Here is a 22,865-nt window from a genome sequence, read left to right as displayed (position 1 = left end):
GTCACAGCTGGGAAAGGGGAGAAAGCAGCTAGGGGTGCGTGGGGGTATTAGTGGGTTACAGATTGGATTTATGGTTTATTACAACAGTGTCTCTACTAATTCCATAATTTTTAGTGCCTAGCAGAGCAATGAATTTAATCTCCCAGGCTCATCTTTCCAAAGTATTGCACAGGTTTCCTTTGGGGATGAGGACTGAGAGATCCTGCCCCCTCCCTCCCCCCCATGACTGGAGGGGTGTTAACAGGCCATTTCACCTTGAGTCTCCCCTGAAATGTATTCACGACTTATGCTAAACAATCTGTTCCACCTTGTATTTAGCTGTGACACTCTGAATATGTTTCCCAGACCTGAAGAAGAGCTCTGTGTAAGTTGGAAAGCTTGTGTCTCTCACCAACAGAAGTTGGTCCAATAAAAGACAAAAAGTAGTTGTAGTTGGTGGCAGTTTGAAGGTCTGGGGAGAGATGGGTTCTGAGTCGGCAAGAGAGCTGCGGCTGGAATAAAGGCTGTGAAACTGTAAATATGGAAATGACATTTTCCATGAGAGACCTTTTCTTGAATGAAAACCTTTATTTTCTGTTTACATTGTATGTGTCAATGACTATGTGCTTGGAACAGAAAGCATTGCTTGGCTGTTTAAGCTGGGGATAGGCGTCAGGAGATGGTGTACTAGTCCAGCCTTCTTGTGTGGCTTTGTGCCAATGATTGATGTCCTGATTTTCAGCCATATTAAGCGCCTGCAGTGCCTGTTGACTTCAGCTGAAGTCCTGAGTGCTTAGCATCTGTGAAAATCAAGACTTTAACCTATTTGTTCTCTAATACCCCATCTGTAAAATGGGAATGACATTTGTCTAAAGTGTTTTGCGATCCTCCAATGAAAGGTACAACACAAATGTTATCCTCCCGGGTGCAATGCCAGGACCTCTGCCATTTGCTGCTCCAATATTTAAGCTGCATTTTTGCCTGCAGAGTGCCTGAAACAATTGCTCAGAGGTGTGGACTCTGTCCTACTCATCTCAATGAGGTATTAACTCTACATGCCCAACGGTGATCCTTTTAAATGATCGTTCTCATCAAAGCACATAAAGGAGGGGGAGGGTCATATTATGAAGATCTACACAATCTGCTGTGAGTAATATCTCAATGTGGCACTGCCAGTTGGTAGCATCTGATAAATACCACTACTTACTCCCCACCCCTCGTCCCCCTCAAAAAGGAGCCAAGCCCAAGGAGCCTAGCAGAGGTCAGCTGGATGTCTGAGTCCATTACCAAAATAACAAGAAAATAGCTCCCGGTGATAGTGTTAAACAGAATGGTCTAATGGTTAAACAAATGGACTATAACTGGTTTTAAAATAACACACATTTTAACTGGAAGAGAGATTTGAAACAGCTTTGAACTACATACATGCAATTAGTTATTCTTCTGCCAGCTGAATAAGTTTAAGAAGTTGAGATGGCCCTATTTGATGTGGACACATGGATGGGGAGCTCTGAGTGAAGGTAATTGAATACTTAACATTTCCATGCAGTTCTGATACTCTGAAACCTGTAGAGTTACTGTAACAGCCGTGTTAGTCTGTATTCGCAAAAAGAAAAGGAGTACTTGTGGCACCTTTAGAGACTAACCAATTTATTTGAACATAAGCTTTCGTGAGCTACAGCTCACTTCATCGGATGCATACTGTGGAAAGTGTAGAAGATCTTTTTATACACACACAGCATGGAAAAAATACCTCCCCCCACCCCACTCTCCTGCTGGTAATAGCGTATCTAAAGTGATCACTCTCCTTACGATGTGTATGATAATCAAGGTGGGCCATTTCCAGCACAAATCCAGGGTTTAACAAGAACGTCTGGGGGGGGGGGGGGGTAGGAAAAAACAAGGGGAAATAGGTTACCTTGCATAATGACTTAGCCACTCCCAGTCTCTATTCAAGCCTAAGTTAATTGTATCCAATTTGCAAATGAATTCCAATTCAATAACAATAGTTACAGCTAATCAATCAAAGTAAATTTGTGTGACAGTTTAATACAATTTGTAACTTTTTTTTTTTTAGAAATGTGACTAATTCCTGGTTTCTGCTGACCCAAATTAGGTCAGCATAGCAGGCACTTAAATGATACAGTAACTGAGGTGCACTCCAATAGAAAATGGTGGCAGGGTATTCCCTGGGGAAAGCAATGAACAAAGCATCTGAAGAGACAAAGGGAAACAATTTTTTCATTGTTTTATAGATGCAGTTGCAAATCATGAATAGTCTTCTTTCACAGCAAGTGGCTTTGGGGCTTCTGGGAATTAGTGGCCAGTGGAGTAATTCTCTGGGTTTGATTGTTGAAGCATTTTCCAATGACAATGGAAACTTTGAAGAGACTTTAATTTTACATGGGGTAGGGGGGAATGGAAGCAAAGTGCTGTACTATATAGGCTGATTCTCAGTCACCTTGGTCATGTGTTCACCTTGCATATCCAAATAGTATGTGCTTGATTCATGAGCTATATTAACTAGATTACTTGGAATTCTGATTAATAAAACCTGATGAGCTGTACAGCTCATCAACTTAACATTCACTTGAATTAGTTCTGAATTAGTGGAATTTGATAAAGTTGCATGTTATGAAGCTGCAGCATCTGTCTGCGTTCTATATGAGGAACTTTCAGTCAGGGTGCAAGGCTGGATACTTGTGGAAAAATCTCAAAATAGGGAACATATTTTCTGCATATCCTCTCCATGTTCCTGATTACATGCCCTTGTAGTTCTAACTATCTAGGACACTTCTTAGGGATTCTATTTACAGCTCCTCTTTCAGTAATAGTATGTCCTAGGACTGAACTCTTCTGGCACTGAAAATTGCTAAAGGATAAATGGGTAGCATATTGGAGCTTCCTGTATTCAGGATGCCATGCAGGGGAATTCAGAATTCCCCTCTGCAGATATTAATGTCAGGAATAAATGGCCAAGGCTTATTTTTGTGGAATTAAAAAGAGTGGATGGCATTTCTCCTTGGAGGGAGGACGTTTGCTGAAGGAAGGTGTTGGAATTGTGGTTTATTTTTAGTGCTCCCTTTTCAGGAAGGCTTGCAATAAAGCCATTTACCTGGTTCAACAGCATTGCCTGAGACTGGTGCAGTCAGCCATTAAGAGACCAAGGACCTGCTTCTTCAGTGAGAAAGGATTACAGAGTTGAATACAACCACCACATAGGGCAAGACCAAGTTACTGACCTACTGTGAGCTTAGTCGTCCCCACCCTGCCACACCAGTCAGATTTGGAGGGAAGAGCTTAAAAAGGGAAAACACAGCACAGTTGGTGGCAGACTGGAAAGGGGAGTGGACTTCTGGTCTTCAGCTCCTGGCAAGCGGGCTGGCTGAAGTCTGGAACTTCTCCGATGATTGCTGCCCAATGCTGAATCCACTTTTGATGGGACTATTTTTCCTTAGTTGCCTGTGAGGCTAGTTGGGGCCACAGGTTAGCAGAATTGACTAAAGGAGGAAATCCTTGTCCCACCTGTGGGACAACTCATTTGTGTTCATTTCTTTTAATGTTTGTTGACAACCCTGGAAGAGGCATACTGTCCAGGGCTCAGCCATAAGACAGATCCCGTTACTACTAGGCTGTCATGATGGAACATCTGGACATTGCAGAGCAGCAACCTGGGTGAGTGCAGGGGCGTGGCAAAGGTCCTAGGGGGCACCCTGCTGAAGGAGCTTAGTGATACTCACATTACAGCCAGATCCACAAAGGGACTTAGGTGCCTAAAGCCCACTTTTAGGCCCAATTGCGGTTCCCAAAACTGCTGCTTGGCTGCCACTTAACCTTGTAGATGCCCGAACTCACTCAGCACTGAAGCTTTTGCCTCTGAACATGCACACTTCTGCCTCAGGGAGGTGCCCAGATGCCTATCTCACACCTAAGTCCCAGTACGATCCTCAAGCCAGGGGAAGATAGGTATTTCCCCTCCTATCTTGTCTGTGGGGACCAATCCAGTAGGTGTACCCTGAGTATTTCTAACTCCACATCACACAGCCAGGGAGGGAGGAGGCAGCAGCCTTCCTTACAACCTTAAATCCGGTGGTTAGAATACTCACACTGGTTGTGAAAGATCCCCCATTTCAACTCCCTCCTCTGCCTGATGAGAAGAGACTTGAACAGAGATTTCACACCTCCCAGGTGAGTACCCTACCCACTGGGCTACAGGTTATAAGAAAGGCAGTGGGTAGGGTACCATCCACCATCTCTCCTCCACCCCCCCTCCCCAACAAAAAAATTTTTTGCATGGAGTTAGGTGGGTACCTAAGCTTTTTTTTGAGAGAACAGCTTATTTAGGTATCTAAACTGCCTGATTTCTTGAAGAGGGATTCCTAGCTGAGGATCGCAAACAAAGATCAGCACCTTCCTACAGCCCCGGTTTGGGCACTGAACTCAGAGGAGTAGGGCTTATAACATACCTCTTATCAGCATCTCTCATTGGATTGCTTAGGCAGCTCCCTGGCTTTTGTGGATCACAGTCTCAGATGCCTATCTCTCCCCATTCATTGTATAGGGGCCCTACATGCCTGAGTCAGACATTGTGGGTCCCAGTGATTTTTCAAGGTGCCTAGAAGTTAGGCCTTGCAGCACTGGAGTCCCTTTGTGGATCCAGGCTTAGTGACTACTCCTATCAGTTGGGACTCCTCTCCTTTGTTTGGGCTTCCAGAATCGGGCCCCAACTGTATCTGCCCTGTGACCATATGGTAGTTGAGCAGTTAGCAACCTAGGTAATTTTCAGTGGACTTGACATGCACATGGATCAGTACTTTATCTATTTAGAACCCTATCACAAACCCATATAAGTCAATGAGAGTCTTTCCAGAGTTTTTGGATGAGGCCTTTAATTTGCTGACTGGATGTTTGTTTTCTTTACTGCTTAATATTTAGCAAAAACAAATGTAGAAACGCCTCATATTTACAAAAGAGGCAACAGTGCTAGCTGACTAAAAAGGGCATAATTTGTTGCCCCACTTATCTCATTTTGTTGATTAGCTGCAACAGATGCTGATGCCCAATTCACTTCTTAATATAGTAAATTTGGCACATTTGATAACTCCTCCTCTTCTTGTACCATCTTCAACAGACCTTAATTAACTGGTACTGTGCCATAATGACAAACATGAGTTGTTTTCACTAATGGCACATCTTGCATTAGCCATCTGCATCCTTCTTTTGTATTTCTTTTGAAGGGCCTGATCCTGCTAATTCTCACTCACACAAAGCAGTGCTTTCTGACACCTCTGCTCACACTGGAAGCAACGGGACTACAACTATGAATAAGGACTACTCATATGAATAAGGCTTTGTAGAACAGGGTCCCGTATTTACAATATTGATCCTGAGCAGAGCCAGGCAAGATTTTTTCCGAACGAATACTTTTTGTTGAAAAATGCAGTTTGGGTTGACCCAAAACTCTATATGCAATTCTCATGATGAGAACAATAACTGCCTCTGAGTTTAAAGAGAGATGAGTAGCCAGAACTTGAGCACTTGTGTTTGGAGAGAGGATTACTGAGTCCAAATTGGTTTCCACTCTTGTGTTGCAAAACAGCTGTGGCTGATGAGTGATACATCTGCTCCTCCCTCAGAGCTTTGGCCCCAGTTCTGTTGTGGCTTTGACCGACACCTGGGCCTGCTGGTGTCAGTGGTTTTGACTAAAGCCTTCATCACAAAGAAATTTATTGTGTTTAGGGCAGGATTAAAAGACAGGTTCCCTGATAGTAACAAAAAGCAGCTTTGTCTGGGGTGTCCCAAATACGGCACTCTGTTTAGCTGGCATTCTGAAAGTAGGGCTACATCCATATAAGCTGTACTGTTGCTCTTTGCTCTTAATCCTTCTTTGTGCAATGTAGGAGCAGGAGCTATATTTAGAGTGTCAACAGAAAAACAGAACAGGAGGAAGACCTGGAGTCTGTGCCCACTCTTTTTTCTTTCTGCCTGAAAAATTAACCCAATCAAGAAATCCAAAATGTGTTTTGTGACTGCTCAGCAACTAGGAGGATTGTGTATAGTCTGCTGTCTCACAGCTTTTAATTCCATTAACCGTTCTGCAGTACAGTTTGTATCGACAATTCTATACCAAATAAAGTTTCACTGTGCAGTGTACATTTATCTTCCTTGAGCCTCTAATGGAACACTTTCATGTTTCTGTATTTTCAGAGACACCCAGTTTTAAGGTCTCCAATTGAATTAACCTATTAGACAGTATTTTACTGTTCCTTCTATTTCTGTCTTTCTGCCTGGGTGCATCACCCTGTGGTTCAGCTGGCTGAGAGTAAGGGCAGGGTGGAACCTGCAGTCCTCCTTCCACAGGGTGCTGCTTGGGAGACTGGAGAGGCTACTTCATCCATTGGGGCTGCATTAACCTTGATGGAGCAGCTCCGTGACCAGGAGGAGGATTTGTCCTTCCTGCACATCTAGGCTGGCAGGGCTACTTGGGTCAGGTGATGGGTCCTGTATTTGTCCTTTAACGCATAGGAACAACTATACTAAGTTTCACCACAGATCGCGTGCGCTCTCGCTTTCTCTGCCATGTTTTTACCTTGAAGATGGCAGCTGTGTTCTCGGAAAAGCTTGTGCATTTAAACTTCTCATTTGGTTCTGTAAAACCACTGGGAGTATTTTAATCTTTTATCTAACTTTCTAGTAGTTAGATACCGTGTAGATTTGCTGCAACAGGTGTAAGCTACAGTAGAAAAGAGTCAAATATTTTTAGGCTAATTAAAAATACATGGCGCAGACCTGTTGATCTTGGTTTGACATTCTACAAGATTTGCAGGAGTGCAAGGAAATCCTTGTAGGGTGGAGTGCACTGTAGTGAAATGGTTCTTAATCTGGAATGCTTGATGTTTTAAAGCACTGGAGGATAGCATGCTATAACAGATTGAAGGAAAGGGATTCCCTTCCATTGACTTCATGGGCTTTGCTTTCAATGGCAATTCCGTGCATTAAGTGACTGCAGAATGGAACCCACAGCACCTGGTTCTCATTTACATTAAAGGTGGCAGTGTAAAGGAATTTTAGGGATTCTGCTGACAGATGATCGCAAAAGCTACAATCAGGCTCTCTGTTTTAAGCCCAGGTTTAGCATCTCTCTAAGCAGAGCAAAATTGGTGAGCCTTTCAATCCGCAGGCTTACTCTAAAAGCCAAGCAGTATTTTATCTGGAAAGGTTGGAAAAAACTACTTTTGAGTTACAAGTCATTAAAACATATGTAGATATGATATTTTGACTTGTCTAATGCCACTTTGTGTCCTTCTAGCTCACAGTCAGCTTATTATTATCCCTTCAAACTTGGAAAGAGCATCAACGTGTTTAGAGAATGTACATTGGACCCTCGCTAGAACGCAGGATTTGGGATCCATGCGCGGGACTGCGTTAAAATAAATTCCAATTAAAGGAATTAAATTTTGGATTCATGGCCGCGACTGCATTATATGCAAATTTGCGCTATATAGATGCATGTTCTAGCAAGGGTCCAGTGTATTGCATCTTAATTTGTTAGGTTTCAGAGTAACAGCCGTGTTAGTCTGTATTCGCAAAAAGAAAAGGAGTACTTGTGGCACCTTAGAGACTAACCAATTTATTTGAGCATAAGCTTTCATGAGCTACAGCTCACTTCATCGATGAAGTGAGCTGTAGCTCACGAAAGCTTATGCTCAGATAAATTGGTTAGTCTCTAAGGTGCCACAAGTACTCCTTTTCATCTTAATTTATAAACATTGAGCCAAATTCTGAGTCTGACAGCATACAGGAGAATTTCCCTCAGTGCAAGATGCTGCAGTATCGGGCATAGGGGCCTGTCAGAGTGAAAGGGGGAATGTCAGTGGTACCTTGTTTTATGGCTGTTATGGGCTGCAGAGTGACCCACAGGCAGAAGTAAGAAGTTACTGTAAGTTAAAGCAGAGGGTGTTCTTGAACCATACAATGTGATTCTACACACGCTTACTGTGGGCCTAATCCAAAATCCAGTGAAGTCAATGGGACTCTTTGCATTGATTTCAAGCGGGGTTGCATTAGCCCTATATAAACTTTTGGTGCATTTGAATATTGCTCTTTTGCACACTTGAATACAGAGGCAGGGTTTAGATTGTAATTTTCCTTGGTGTATATACATTAAAGTTATCAAAGATTTTTGTATATTAATATTTAGGAAATTGGCGTTACTGTGTAACATAAATGGCATTTGAATCTTACAACAGTGAAACTAATAAAAAGTTAAACTCCTCAAGGTCCTATTCAGCAGAGAGCTGTCAAATTATTTTCCTGGTTTTTGTTTTTTCAATACAAAAACAAAGTTTGCTCACAGTACATGCTCTTCTACAAGGACTGCCAAGATTTATGCAAAAAAGTCACCTTGTCTGAGATGAGACTAAAGTTCTCAACCATCTTTAAAAGGGGTTTCTGAGCATCTGGAGGGATTGCCTGCATTTTGTTCTAGTTTCAAAATTTAAAAAAATCTTCTAATTGTGTTCTTTGATGGATGATTCCTGGTAAGTGTGTAGTAATATACTTGGTAAATTAAAACCTTTCTGCCTCTGCAGAAAAGAGGCTGTGTGGTTGAATATAACAAGCAAACTGCTCCCTCAGAGATATACAATGTGAATCACTGAGTTATGTAAACTATGCTGAAGGGCTTCTTACTAATTCACAAAGCTGCAAAATGTAGAGGACCTTTGCTGGACCACATTTCCAACAGATTATTGTGCTATAAATCTGTTTATATGTGCATTTGTACTTGCATGTGAAATTGGGTAACAGCATGCAATCCTTAAGCACTGTAGGTAACTACTTGTACAAATAATGATCTGTGTTTCTCATGCAGGTGCAGTAAAGGTACACACATACAGGTCCAGACATGCATGAATTTTGTGTGCTAATCTTAGCATTCGTCAGCTGAACATTTCTCCTTGTAACTGGAACCTAGTTTGAAGAGGTGTTGTCAGATAGTTTTTTGCATCTCTTTTAATTTTACCTTTGAGAGCACAGTGTAAGACAACAAAATGAAATTAGTTCATAAGTAAATAGGCAACGCAGTGGTATGCAGAGAACCCATTTGTATTTTCGCAATGTTGTCTAGCTCATGTTGATCAAGAAATATTATGAGTAACCACTGGAATGTTGACTACAAGCTAAACTGTCATACCCCTTACAGGGGAGCAAGGTCCTCGCCCTCTCTTACTCCCTTGCTCTGCCTTGTTCAGATTTCAGGCCTGAATACGGTGCAGGGCGGGAGAAGAGGCTGCATGCCTGGTACCCCCCTTACCTCTGCTCCACAAGCAAATGGGCAGAGAAGACCAGGGATTGGAAGGAGCCTTGGTTCATGCGTGCACACTCTCTCTTGCTCACTGGCAAGAATAGTTGACTATATGCACAGATAGTAAACTGCTGCATTAAAAAGGGTGTAGTAACTTATTCCTTCCCTAGATCGAGCAGGGAGCAAGGCAGGAATTGTGGCTCTGGGCAGCTTCTGGGTCAATGCAGCTACACACTGCCCCTCACCCAGGCAGATGGGTAAAATTACAGTCTAGCCTCCTGTGGTCAGGTGTAAGCCATGTCTCCAACTGTGACATTTTCTTACTGATTCTGAACTGTACTGAAAATGAATTGTTCACTAATGACAGGCAGGGATCTGAAACTGGACTAAATGGGTGGCTACAGCAAATGATATTGTCCTCTTGAGTATTCTCACTTTCTGTGTTTATCCATGTCTATCCTTCTCTTGAATATATAGGCAAGACTGAATAAAGGCCAAATCCTGATCCTATTGAGCTCATTGGGAAACTTGCCATTGACTTTAGTGAGATCAGCACTTGGCCCCTAGAAGAGATGACTCAACTCTGCAGGGATGGACTTCCCTATTGTGCTGTTTTATAGCTCTCTGAGCATGCACGTGCACAGGATAGGGCAAAGTGCAATGATATTTTTCTAGTGATTGTTGATATGATAAACCTCTTACAATTTACATAGCACCTTTTCATCCTGTGTGGCTTTACCGACGTGTATATAAAATTGTCCAGCACTAAATATTACCAGCTCTAGACTGACTGCCTGCCCCCCACCAGATATCTCAGGCCTCTTCAGAAAAGAAATCTGGACAAATACCACATGTAATTGAAATCACTGGGTGGGGAGAAAGTAAAACTCCCTGAGTTGGGGCCAGTTCACTTCCTCGCTTAAGAAAAATCCCATGAGGACAGGGTCAGAGAAGGCAGGTGAACTGAACCTCAAAATTTTCAAGGAAGCATGGCCTCTTCCATGGTGCTGAGGAGGGGCTTTAGAGCAGGCAGTGCATGAGCTTCCACCTCAGCAGAAGTAAAAGCCATTCTGCAGCAATGGTTGCATTTTCATGTGACTCTCTGTGCTTTGTCTTCCCCTCCCTTCCCCTCCAGGTCTCCTCTCCTTGTCCCCCTCCCCAACATGGCATGAGCTCTGTTACAGTTGGCAGAGTTCCATGTGATTGCTCATTGACAACCATGGAGGGACTCTGCAGGCAATAATGCTGCTCTCTAAGATATGTGTGTGAAAACCTGGGGGTTAAACAGAGGATATAACCACAGAACAGCTAGTCCCGTGTTCCACTTACTGCTGAGCCCACAAAGCACCAAAACAGGAGCATCTGTACAGGCGGGGGCAGCAGGTTTGTTTAATTTTTGGTGGTGCCCAGAATGGGTCTAGTCCCCCCCACCCACCTGCCCTGTAAGCAGATATATATTTTATTAAATGTAAAAATAGACTGGAAACCGTAAGCATTTAACAGTTGCCCTTTATTGCACAATATCACTATCATAAGAAAAAATTATTTAACTAAGAATATCAACGTTATTAATACTCTGTTGAATACGGAAACAACCAAGCACTCCTTGATCAACAATCCTCAAAAGCGAATCCTTTCTAAAAATTAAAGCAAATATAGGGTTAGAGTTGTTGTTAGTGGTCCTACAAATCAAGAATTTGTTGCTGGGATAAAATGAAGCTACAACACACCGGCACCACAAGATTTCAAGGGTCAATTAAAAGTAGAAAGTCAGAAGCGGCACTCGCCTGCTTCAATACATTATATTTTTGTTGTACCTGTTGTGACGAAGTGGGAACGTTCTTAATGTTTTCTCTGAATACTGTGTGGGTGCCTCAGTTTCCCCTATGCATTTCTTAAGGATCTAGGAGGTAGGATAAGGGGGTGTGATTGTTGTAGAGCCCTAGAGAGCCGGTGTGATGCTGTCTGCCACACCTCGCTGCAGGAGGTGCATGTCCGCCCAGGCGGGGCTCCTGGGGAAGACAAAGGGCCCTGCACCCCAACTCCACAGTCAGACGTGACTCTCAGCCAGCCAGTAAAACAGAAGGAACACAGTATAAAACAGAGCTTGTTGTAGGTACAGAAAACAGGACCCCTCAGTCAGTTCCAGCTTGGGGGATGGGGAGCCCAGACCCTAGTTCTGGGCCTCTCCCCGTTTTCCCAGCCAGTTCCAAAATGACACTGCCTCCAGCCCCTCCTCTGACCTTTTGTGTCTTTTTCTGGACAAGGAGACCACCTGATCTCTTTGTACTCAACACTTTCAGTTGGCACCTTGCAGGGGAGGGGCCCAGGCCATCAGTTGCCAGAAGACAGAGTGTCGGCCATTCTCTCTGTAGACAGCATCACCCTGGCCCTCTAGGGCTCTACAACAATCACACACCCTTATCCCACCTCCTAGATCCTTAAGAAGTGCATAGAGGAAACTGAGGCACCCACACAGTATTCAGAGAAAACATTAAGAACATTCCTACTTCATAACACCTGTATACAACCAATTATATGTTTTAAAGGGTGTAAAATCAAGTATTGTGCTAAACACAATCATACCCCAAACTGATCGCCAAATTTAAGTTGCGTGTTTTCCCCCTCAGCTGAGAGCTCTGGGGTGGGGCTGGGGATGAGGGGTTCACACTGAGCAGGGGGCTCAGGGCTGGGACTCAGGTTTGGGGTGCAGGCTCTGGGGTGGGGCAGGGCCAGGGACAAGGAGTTTGGGGTGCAGACAGGCTGCCCCAAGACTAGGGTCAGAGAGGACTCTTTTTTTTTTTTTTTTTTTTCCCTCCCTGCCGGCAGCAGGAAGCTCCGGGTGATGGACCCCTCCTCTTCTCCCCCCCCACCCCCCCCGCAGCACACTCACTCTGCACATGATCCTCGGGCCCCACTCAGGTCCAGGAAGCCCCCTCGCCTCCCCTATGGTGGGTACTGGGGGGGCTGCCATCATGTGTGGCCTCCCATGCTGCTGCCCCTGACCATAGCCTCATTGGGGGTGGGGGATGGGGCTGCCCCTTGCCCAGTGTGGGGCAGGAGTGGTGGTTGCAGGGATGGCGGGGAGAGGGGCAGATCACAGGATCAAATACTCACCGAAGCCCCAGCAGCTACTCAGGTGAGTGAGGTCCCCTCCTGGTGGAGGGCGGGGGGGAAATAGGGCTGCCAAGCACGTGGGTGCCTCCTCCCCGTCAGCTGCCTGCCTCAAACTGCTGCCCGTGTCTCTTGTTACCACAGGCAACAGCAGCCAGCAGCTGCACAGGCAGGCAGGGATGCTCTGGGGAGGGGCACTCTGGGGCCGCGGGGTGGGGGTCGCGTGGGCGGCGGCAGGTGGGGCCAGGGGAGAGACCCAGCTCCAAATATTGGTGGAGCAGGGCCCCAGGCTCTGAATATTCCTGGTGCCAGGGCTCCACGAGCCCATATAACTCGCCCCCTATGTGTACAGGGACGCTATTTAGGGAGGTCCCCCTCTCCCCCAGTTTCATACCTGAGGTCTGGTCACAGAGCAGCCCTAGCCCCAGACTGAGCTTTTAACTGCAACACAGCTTGAGTGTGATATGTGATGAGTTCTGTGCTGCCCCAGCTTCCACCCTTGGGGCAGGGAGTTTGTTTTATAAACAGAGGCAGAGTGATTGATTAAGATAATAAAAGGCTTGTCATTAAATTAAATAAGGATCCTTAGATGATCCTGGAAGCATTGCCAGGCACTCTAGTTAAAAGATAGAAAACAAAGGGTAGGAATAAATGGTCAGTTTTCAGAATGGAGAGAAATAAATAGTGGTGTCCCCCAGGGGTCTGTACTGGGACCAGTGCTGTTCAACATATTCCAAAATGATTTGGAAAAAGGGGTAAACAGCAAAGTGGCAAAATTTGCAAATGATACAAAACTACTCAAGGTAGTAAAGTCCCAAGCAGACTGCAAAGTGTTACAAAGGACTCTCAGAAAACTGGGTGACTGAGCAACACAATGGCAGATAAAATTCAGTGTTGATAAATGCAAAGTAATGCACATGGCAAAATAAAATCCCAACTATACATACAAAATAATGGGGTCTAACTTACATGTTGTTCATCAAGAAAGAGATCTTGGAGTCATTGTGGATACTTCTCTGAAAACGTCCACTTAATGTGCAGTGGCAGTGAAAAATCTAACAGAATACTGGGAATCATTAGGAAAGGGATAGATAATACGACAGAAAATATCATATAAACCCCTGGTATGCCCACATACTGAATATTGTGTATGGATCTGGTCACCCCATCTCAAAAAAAGATATATTGGATTTGGAAAAGATACAGAGAAGGGCAACCAAAATCATTACGGGTACGGAAATGATACCCATGTGAGGAAAGATTAAAAAGACTGAGACTTTTCAGCATAAAAAAGAGATCACTAAGGGGGGATATGATTGAGGGCTATAAAATAATGAATGGTATGGAAAAATTGAACAAACAAGTGTTCTTTACTCTTTCACATAACACAAGAACTAGGGATTGCCCAATGAAATTAATAGGCGGCAGATTTAAAACAAAAAGTATTTCTTCCCAGGATGGGCAGGGATGCAACACCGTGCTCTGAGTGTCCATAGCCTCTGTTTGCCAGAAGCTGGGAGTGGGCAGCAGGGGATGAATCACTTGATTTCCTGTCATGTTAATTCCCTCTGAAGAATCGGGTATTGTCCACTGTTGGAAAACAGGATGCTGGGCTAGATGGATCTTACCCAGTAATGAGCTGCCAAAATCTTAACAACCGGTTCCCTCCCCACCCCATGAGGGGGTTGTGGCCCCCCCCCCGCCTTCCCTCCAGACCTCTGCCTCATCTACCCCTGTCCCCTGACTGCCCCCAGAACTGAGCAGGAGGGTCTCATGGGCCACTGTAGTGGGTGCCCACTCCGCCCCTAAGACCCAGAGGGACCTGCCGGGGGGCGAGGTGGGAAGTCCCAGTGGTGCTTACCTGGGGCAGCTCCCAGGAAGCATCCGGCAGGTCCCTCTGGCTCCTAGGGGCGGGGCAGCGTAGCTGGGGGGGGGGCAAGGGGAGCAGCCGCTTCCCCCACTGATCACATCAAAAGTAGCACCTTAGGTGCCGACTCCATGGGTGCTCCGGGGCTGGAGCACCCACAGGGAAAATTTGGTGAGTGCAGAGCACCCACCAGCAGCTCCACGCTGCACCTGGCCCCAGCTCACCTCCGCTCTGCCTCCTCCCCTGAACGCGCCACCCCGCTCTGCTTCTCCACCCCCCGCTCCCCCTGGCTTCCCATGAATCAGCTGTTAGCGCGGGAAGCCTAGGAGTGCTGAGAAGCAGGCGGTGGCTTCGCGCTCAGGCCCAAGGAGGCGGAGGTGAGCTGGGGCAGGGAGCGGTTCCCCTGCGCACCCCCCGGGTTACCTGCTGTGGCGTGGCTGGCCCTTCTCGCACCCCCCCGCCCCAGCTCACCTCCGCTCCGCCTCCCTGGGCCTGAGCGTGAAGCCACTGCCTGCTTCTCTACCCTTCCCAGGCTTTCCACGCGAACAGCTGATTCGTGGGAAGCTGGGGCGGGGCGGGGTGGGGAAGCAGAGGTGGGCGGCGTGTTCAGGGGAGGAGGCGGAGCAGAAGTGAGCTGGGGCAGGGTGGGGAGCTGCCGGTGGGTGCTCTGCACCCATCAAATTTTCCCTGTGGGTGCTCCAGAACGGCCACACTGGGTAAGACCAATGGTGAGCTGGAGCCGGCTAAAGTTCTTATATAGAACCTAGATATATCGGCCCCCACCTAAACCCTGGATTTGTGCTGGAAATGGCCCACCTTGATTATCATACACATTGTAAGGAGAGTGGTCACTTTAGATAAGCTATTACCAGCAGGAGAGTGGGGTGGGGGGAGATTTTTTCATGCTTTGTGTGTATAAAAAGATCTTCTACACTTTCCACAGTATGCATCCGATGAAGTGAGCTGTAGCTCGTGAAAGCTTATGCTCAAATAAATTGGTTAGTCTCTAAGGTGCCACAAGTACTCCTTTTCTTTTTGCGAATACAGACTAACAGAGCTGTTACTCTGACACCTCGCCATTGTAACCCATTAGATCCCAATTCCTTCCCAGAGCTGAGATAGAACCCAGGAGCCCTGATGGGGTCTCTCCAGAGTTAGTAACAAAATAAGAACATATATTAAAATTTTAAACCTAACCAGAGTGCTCCTTAAGTGACTTGCCCCAAGATGTCAGAACATGTTAGTATTCAAGCTGAGTGGGTCTAATATTTATTTAATTTTCTTTCTTTTATATAGGCATTAGATACGGTGCTCCTGTCAGCTAACTGCTAAGCTATCTGTCAAAAAACTAGAGTTTTCAGGTGCCTAAATGGCCCTTGGAATCACAATTAAAGTTGCCGCACCCCCCACCCCATCTGAAATGGTGCCCCTGGATCTGTACCACCTATGGCTGCAAGGAGAAGGCAACTGCAGTCTCCCATTTCACAAAGTCAGACTGGGTTCCCTCTGCAAATTCTGCATTCCTTGTGCACCCAGAAGTCTTGCTCACTTCATTGGGAGTTTTGGGTGAATGATGGAATGTGGGATCAGGCCCTAAATCACCAACATCCCTGTCCTATGCAAGGCACATGAAGCATAGAAATGTAGGGCTGGAAGGAACCTTGAGCAGTCATCAAACCCATTTGCACCCCATCCCTCCCCAGAACTGACGCAGTATCAAATATACCTAGACCATCCGTGACAGGTTTATCTAACCTCTTCTTATACAGACGCTCTCCGAGTTATGCAAGACCCGACTTACACAAATCTGCACTTACGGAAAAAGTTCTGTAAGCTAGAAATAGGAGGTGGGGTTGGTGGCTTTTTTGTTTTTGTTTGTTTGGTTTTTTTTTTTTTTGCCTAACATTTCCGACTTACGCAAGGCGTTTCAGAATGATTGCATAAGTTGGGGAGCTAGGGTGACCAGAAAGCAAATGTGAAAAATCGGGACAGGGGATGGGGGGTAATAGGAGCCTATATAAGAGAGAAACCCAAAAATCGGAACTGTCCCTGTAAAATTGGGACATCTGGTCACCCTACGGGGAGCGTCTGTAAACCTTCAATGATCGGGATTCCACAGCTTCCCATAGTAACTTATTCCAGTACTTAGCTATCCTTGTTAGATTTTTCTAATAGCTAACCTAAATCTCCCTTTCTGCAAACTAAGCCAGTTACTTTTTGTCCTGCACTTAGAGAACATGTATTTGGTGAACTGTCCTCTTCATAACAGCCTTTAACGTATTTGAAAACTGTTTTATGTCCCTCCTCATCCTTCTCTTCTCTAGCTTAAACATGCCCAATTTCAACCTTCTCTCATGAGTCACAGAAGCATTCTCTGTTACTTTATCAGGGGTGGAGGCTCATCTCCCTCTGTGTTTCTATTGTTCCATCACATGCCTTCCACAAACAGACAGGAACATCCATTTCACTTGAATAATCGTAGATCTCTGGCACAAACACACACATTTACAGAAGATTTAACTCAATTCAGGCATTCCCTTTAGTGTGCTGAAGGGACATGTCAGCTGGGAGTTAGAGGACTGGGTGCTGTACACATGACTGAATCATGACCATTTCATTTTTATATTCTCCCAACTGGACGGATCAAAACTCAGCGTGAAGATTCTGCTCTTGATCTTTTTCAGGGTAAAACCCTCTAATAGGACCAGATCTTACTTCAAATATTGCTTTGCCTCATCCTCAAATTTGGATGTTGTAGATCTGGCTGAGGAAGGGTTAGACAATGCACATGTCATTTGCATCTGGTCAACGTTCAGCCAATAACTCGTCCCATATGTGGGATACCATTGCATATGTTTTCTCAGTTCAGCATGCATTCTTGTAGTCGTGAAACATAAAAAGATTTCTGCAGCCTACCTGTGCACAGTGAGAACTATCTGAACTCTGATCCACAATCTCAGAGCCACAGTTGTGTGAGTGGTAAAATGACGCTTATGATCTTCAGCATGATTCTGCTAACTTTAATGACATTGATCTGCAAATGATCCCACTTCTTTTGGTGGGACTGGTACAGAGTGGAATCTCTAGCCCCGGTGTAGCTGCATTGCTGCAAACCCCTACCGCAGCTATGCCACACCAATGTGAACTGTGGCTTGCACCTGTGTAACGTATCCCAGGTGAACTACAGAGTGGGGACCCATGAAACTAAACCGAAGGTGTTACTCAATGTGGGAAAAAGTCTGGGAGACTCTGACCCTAAAGCTTGCACTCCTCCAATTTGGTGTTAACTGTATCCAAGAAAACAGGTTCCCTAGGAAGTGCTGTATATTGTGCCCCATCTTGGTTTAACAATGGGAGCATTCAGCAGACATAAATTATAGAATGTTGGAACCAATAACAAACAATATAACCATGCAAAATGTTTTTTCTACCAGGAAAGAAACACAAATATTGTTGGAGTCGCGTGTCCCCTCCGTCGTCTCCCCTCCCCCGGCCGTGTACTGAGAATATAAAAATGAGGTAGTCTGGGTAAGGCCGGATTTACACCTTGTGCGCCCCTAGACACCCCAGTGGCCAGGAGTGGCAGGGTACCTCCACCGCCCGTGGCAGCTTGGAGCTCTGAACTAGCATGGGCAATGGGGGGTACCCCGCCACTTTTAACTTTTAGGTGCCCCACCGCACAGCCCCACCACCACAACTGCCCAGCACCCTGTCTAGACCCCCCCCCACTTCCCAGCACCCCAACACACACAGACCTCCCCCTTCCCCATCCCCTCACTGCCCAGAGCCTCTCCACAAACCACCCCAGAGACCCATTCTCCCATGCCCTACCCCCAGCCGCACTTACCAGACTGTAGTCTACATTTTCCAAAACAAGTAGCGATTTTGGGTTCTTATCTTAACATCTGAAAGAAGTTTGATTTTTTTTTGTTTGTTTTTTTCCAGTGGGTACACTCAGTAATTTATGAAAATCCAACTGTTTTAACATGTCTCAAATTTGGCACCTCCACATTCACTAATCGCTTTTGAAAAGTTAGGCCAGCAGATTTACATACCTAATACAGCTCTACCCTGAACCTTACATGGGTGGGGGTGGGAGTGGGGGGAGGGACGCTAGGGTAGATAGGTCAGGCCCAAGATGGGCCAGCCTTACTCTGCTGGCACCTCCATCCTTCAGTGCACTTCCCGATATTAATTCTTTTCTAGACAAGACAAGACAAAAACAAAGACAACCTTAACCAGGCTATTTTAACTGAGGGATTTGGTCCTGCTTCGAGCAGGGGGTTGGACTAGATGACCTTCTGGGGTCCCTTCCAACCCTTATATTCTATGATTCTATGATTTTAACAACTATCATCCAGATGTCAATGACACTTACTGCTGAAGTGAGCTGTAGCTCACGAAAGCTTATGCTCAAATAAATTTGTTAGTCTCTAAGGTGCCACAAGTCCTCCTTTTCTTTTTGTGAAACTCCTGTGTTATATGTCTGTGAACAACATGTGTAGAATACAACTGCTCAGCTCAAAAAAACCACCATTAAACTAACATTTTTTTTCCAAATAATTTTCCTGCAGAAAACCTTTTGAAAACTTCCTGGTTAGTCATGCTTTGGAGTGATGAGCTGCGTGCCCTGTAGTCTGCTTGTAGCATTATGTTTTCCTGTCTGAATGCTAGCTATTCAGCAGAATTAAAACACTTCCTTTTACTGATATGATCTCTTTTTGTAATTAGATATAGTTCATATTTTTGTTTTATGTTGTATTTGAATACTGAGTGGGGCCCAGCTGATAGTACTTTTAATATTGTTTTATCCTTCATTCCGGTCTTTGTATCCATAAACTAATCTCTGGGCTGCTAATGCCCTGTGTATCCTGAGCACAAGTAACAATATGATCCTTGTGCTGGCCCTGGCTACCCTGGTTGAACCATCTAGCGAGAGCTGTTATCTCCCCTTATGTAAGAACTGTGCTGCCAAAACGAATGTTTATGGGACTCCTTTCTGTGAGATCCTAAACACCACCACCACCCCCATCTCCTACTGGTTTCAGCTAGAGCTGATGGCAGTCAGCGCCTCACAGGAACTGGCCCTATGACATTATGTAGATAGGACTTAGTGATTTTATACCATGTTGAATTTAGACAACCTCATACACCAGTATTACTGAATCAGCTTATTTATTTGTATTACTGTAGCACCTATGGGCCCTAGTCATGGACTAAGACCCCGTTGTGCTAGGTGCTATGCAAATGTAGAATACAAAGATGGTCCCTGCCTCAGGAATCTTACCGTCTAAGTAATACTCTTAGACTTTAAGGTCTATGATCATGATCTATGGCTCTACGCTGACCTTCTGGATATTGCAGGCCATAGAATCTCACCCACCCACCCACTCCCTGTAGTAGACCCCTAACCTGTGGCTATTTTACTGAAGTCCTCAAATCATGATTTAAAGACTTCAAGTTACAGAGACTCCACCATTGACTCTAGTTTAAACCTGCAAGAGACCCATGCCCCATGCTACAGAGGAAGGTGGAAAACCCCCCAGGGTCTCTGCCAATCTGATCTGTGGGGGAAATTCCTTCTTGATGCCAAATATGGCATTGCGTTCCCACCCACCTGGGAAAGACCTATCTGTAGTAACTCAGAGCCCTCTTTATGTAGTGTCCCATCACCAGCTCTTGGAGATATTTGCCAGCCGTTGCAGATCAGCTGCATGCCATTGTAGACAGTCTCTTCATACAAAATCAGCCATAATTTTATCAAGCTCAGCTTTGAAGGCCAGTTAAGTTTTTTGACCCCACTGCTCCCCTTGGAAGGCTCTTCCAGAACTTCACTCCTCAGGTGGTTCTAAACTTTCACCTAATTTGAAGCCTAAACTTGTTGATGGCCAGAAGGACTCTGTTAAAGTTCGCAGGCATGAGCAATCTATGTGATCTTTGCCCTTCGCTTCAATGGGAGGAGGATTAAGCCCGTAAATTTCAGTGTTAATAAAATAACAATTACCGTTTATGCAACAGAGAACCTACTGCAGTGCTGTTCTCCCATTCTGCATCCCTGTTCCTCTAGTCAGGAGACTGCTTATGGAAATTCACAAGCATCCTGTCTTTCCAGTGCTTCAGAGAACATTATGCTTGCTCCCAGGAACAGAATAAGCAGACTTCAAGTAGCTTGACATGCCTTTCAGCATTTGAAACCAAGCCAAACCAAAACAGGATAATCTTCATAGGAAGTGATCTAAACCTCATTGCCTGAGATATTTAACACTGCACTGGACAAGTCAAATGAGCTAATAGAACTTTTCTATCTCTCAATCTATAACTCTCTCATTAAAAATTGGTAGGTCTAATTTTAGTTCTTGGGTGTCCTTTTTAACCATCTTTTTTAGCATTAATTAAGTCTCTCTTGGTAGTTAATTAAATTGCTGCTTTATTCAAAGTTATGAATTTAATCAATTGCATTATGGTATTCCCAGGAAATAACAGATTTTCTAATGTTCTTTCAGCAAACAAAATTAGCAACACCTTAGCAATTTCAACATATCCCTGTAACTAAATGTCTTGAACTCAAGAGGTTATGTTAAATTTAAAAGCGTAATGTGAAATATGCTCCAGGTTGTAGGCATGTGATACTCATTATCAATCTGAATGGATAGATAGAAAACTCGTGTATAATTTTAATTTGCTAAAGCAGTTTGAATGAACAGGAAACAGTGAGTGAAATCCTAGCCCCATAGACACTGGGAGTTTTGTTACTGACTTCCATGGAGCCAAGATTTCATCCAGAGTGTTTTGGGGACAGAGAAAGTTAGTGAAGAGAGGAGGTACCAGTAGTCTTGGTGATGCCATTTTGATGTGTATATAAAACTAGGGTTAGTTTTTGTTTTAGGTTTGTTTTGATTTTATGCTTTGCCAAAACAAAAACAAGATCCATTTAGATCTGGGTCCCATTTTTCCTATGTACCCAGAGTTCAGGAGTATGGGTAGATGGTTCTGGTTTTCACCCATTTCTATATGAAATAGGTTTGCAAAACCTAAATCACCCATAGTTTTTTGCTAACCTAACTCTAGTTTAGAGCCAATGCTCAAGTTATTCAAACCCCAAAATTCAGGGGATAATAAAAGCTTCTGTTCAACCCATTTCTATTCTTTCTTAATCTAGTAGTGATTTTTGTTAAAATATATTTTAATTTTATTTCTTCATTCCATATGATGAGAAAATACAAAAATGGGGAAGGCAACTACAAAATATGAATTACACACAGACAAGGCAGCCACCTAGTATATGGTAATCTAGCCTCCTAGCAAATGCTGTGTGCAAAAGTATAGAATGGCTGCATTGGAAGACACTTGTTAGTGTTGTAGTGATATCAATAAGTTGACTCATATGGATGGTGAGTTGGATGAAATTCTTTTGGGATTCACACTAGATAAAAATGAATATGCTGTGCAAGTCAGAGCTAGGTAAATCTACTTGATACCGTGACTTACAGCAAATTTAGGGCCTATTCCTATGATCCTGAGCAGCTCACACAGGTCTTGTGAAGGGTTTTGTGCCGTCTCCCCTTCAGTAGACACAATGACAAATCTGTATTGTTACCCAGCATAAGACTGTTCTTCAGATATAGTGGAGGCAGGACTGGCCAACTCAGGCTCCTGGTCTTGCAAATACTCAAACGTTTCGGATTGTGCTTAACTTTAAGTACAGATGTTTTCGGGATCAGGAGCCCTGTTCAGTGTCTTCAAAGGATGCCCCTCTGCATTGACAACGCAAATATTCCTAAGGAGCCTAGAAAACATGAAGCAGTGGGGCTCATTCCTGGTAGTGGCAGGAGGAATGTATCGTCGTCCTGCTGCTGCCCCACTAGCATGTGGGATTTGTGAATCTTTGTATATGGAAGGTTGCTAGTAGTAATCTTCCATTATTCCTTCAGCTGAACATGCAGAAGCACTATGAGCAAAATCTTCTCTCTGTCACCCATTTATAGTCTGAGTCTCTCCTTCAAGATGATAACGCTACAGGTTTTTTTAATGACTGTAAATGAGTCTTTGGACCGAGTCGGGTGTATTTGGAAAGGACTGCACTAGTGGTACTGTAGCACATACACGTAGATCACTGTAATAGACCATAAAGCCTGTGATGAACAGGCATCCTGATCCCAGTTGCTTCAATTATTTACTCCAATGTTTCAATTTACAGGTTCTGTTTTTATCTATTCACATCATGAAGTTTCATAGGCAGAAGCAGTGGGATGCTGACGTCTTACATTCAGACTCAGTGTGCTGCACTGAAAATAAGAAGTCCCAGTGTGTATATACACACTTCATATTTGGCATAGCATATAGTTTGTATTTTTCAAAGTTTCGGTATTAAGGATTTAATTGTAGAAACAAGTGTGGTGGGATTTAAATAAATATTGTGTTTTCTTTCACTCACAGTAACAGCTGTGCTTTTCTTTTTTTCTTTCACAGGAAGAAGGTATAGTGAAGGAAATAGACATCAGTCATCATGTAAAGGAAGGTTTTGAAAAGGCAGATTCTTCACAGTTTGAGTTGCTGAAAGTATTGGGGCAAGGTTCCTACGGAAAGGTAACTTTCTACAGT

The 22,865-nt window shown here is 44.5% G+C and overlaps 1 protein-coding gene across 6 annotated transcripts in view; it reads left to right on the top strand.

Moving 5' to 3' along the window:
* Positions 1-22,865, top strand: part of RPS6KA2 (ribosomal protein S6 kinase A2) — a 483,898-nt gene that overhangs the window by 298,395 nt on the left and 162,638 nt on the right. For all 6 annotated transcript variants that reach the window (XM_048844025.2, XM_048844028.2, XM_048844024.2 and 3 more), the window contains one exon: positions 22,734-22,850. In XM_048844025.2, the coding sequence (XP_048699982.1) occupies positions 22,734-22,850 (117 nt within the window). The remainder of the gene's footprint in view (positions 1-22,733; positions 22,851-22,865) is intronic.

This window comes from Caretta caretta, chromosome 3 (assembly GCF_965140235.1).
Source record: "Caretta caretta isolate rCarCar2 chromosome 3, rCarCar1.hap1, whole genome shotgun sequence".
NCBI lineage: Eukaryota > Metazoa > Chordata > Testudines > Cheloniidae > Caretta > Caretta caretta.
The sequence above is the reverse complement of the archived record's forward strand: the minus strand, read 5'-3'. Positions and strand labels throughout refer to the sequence as shown.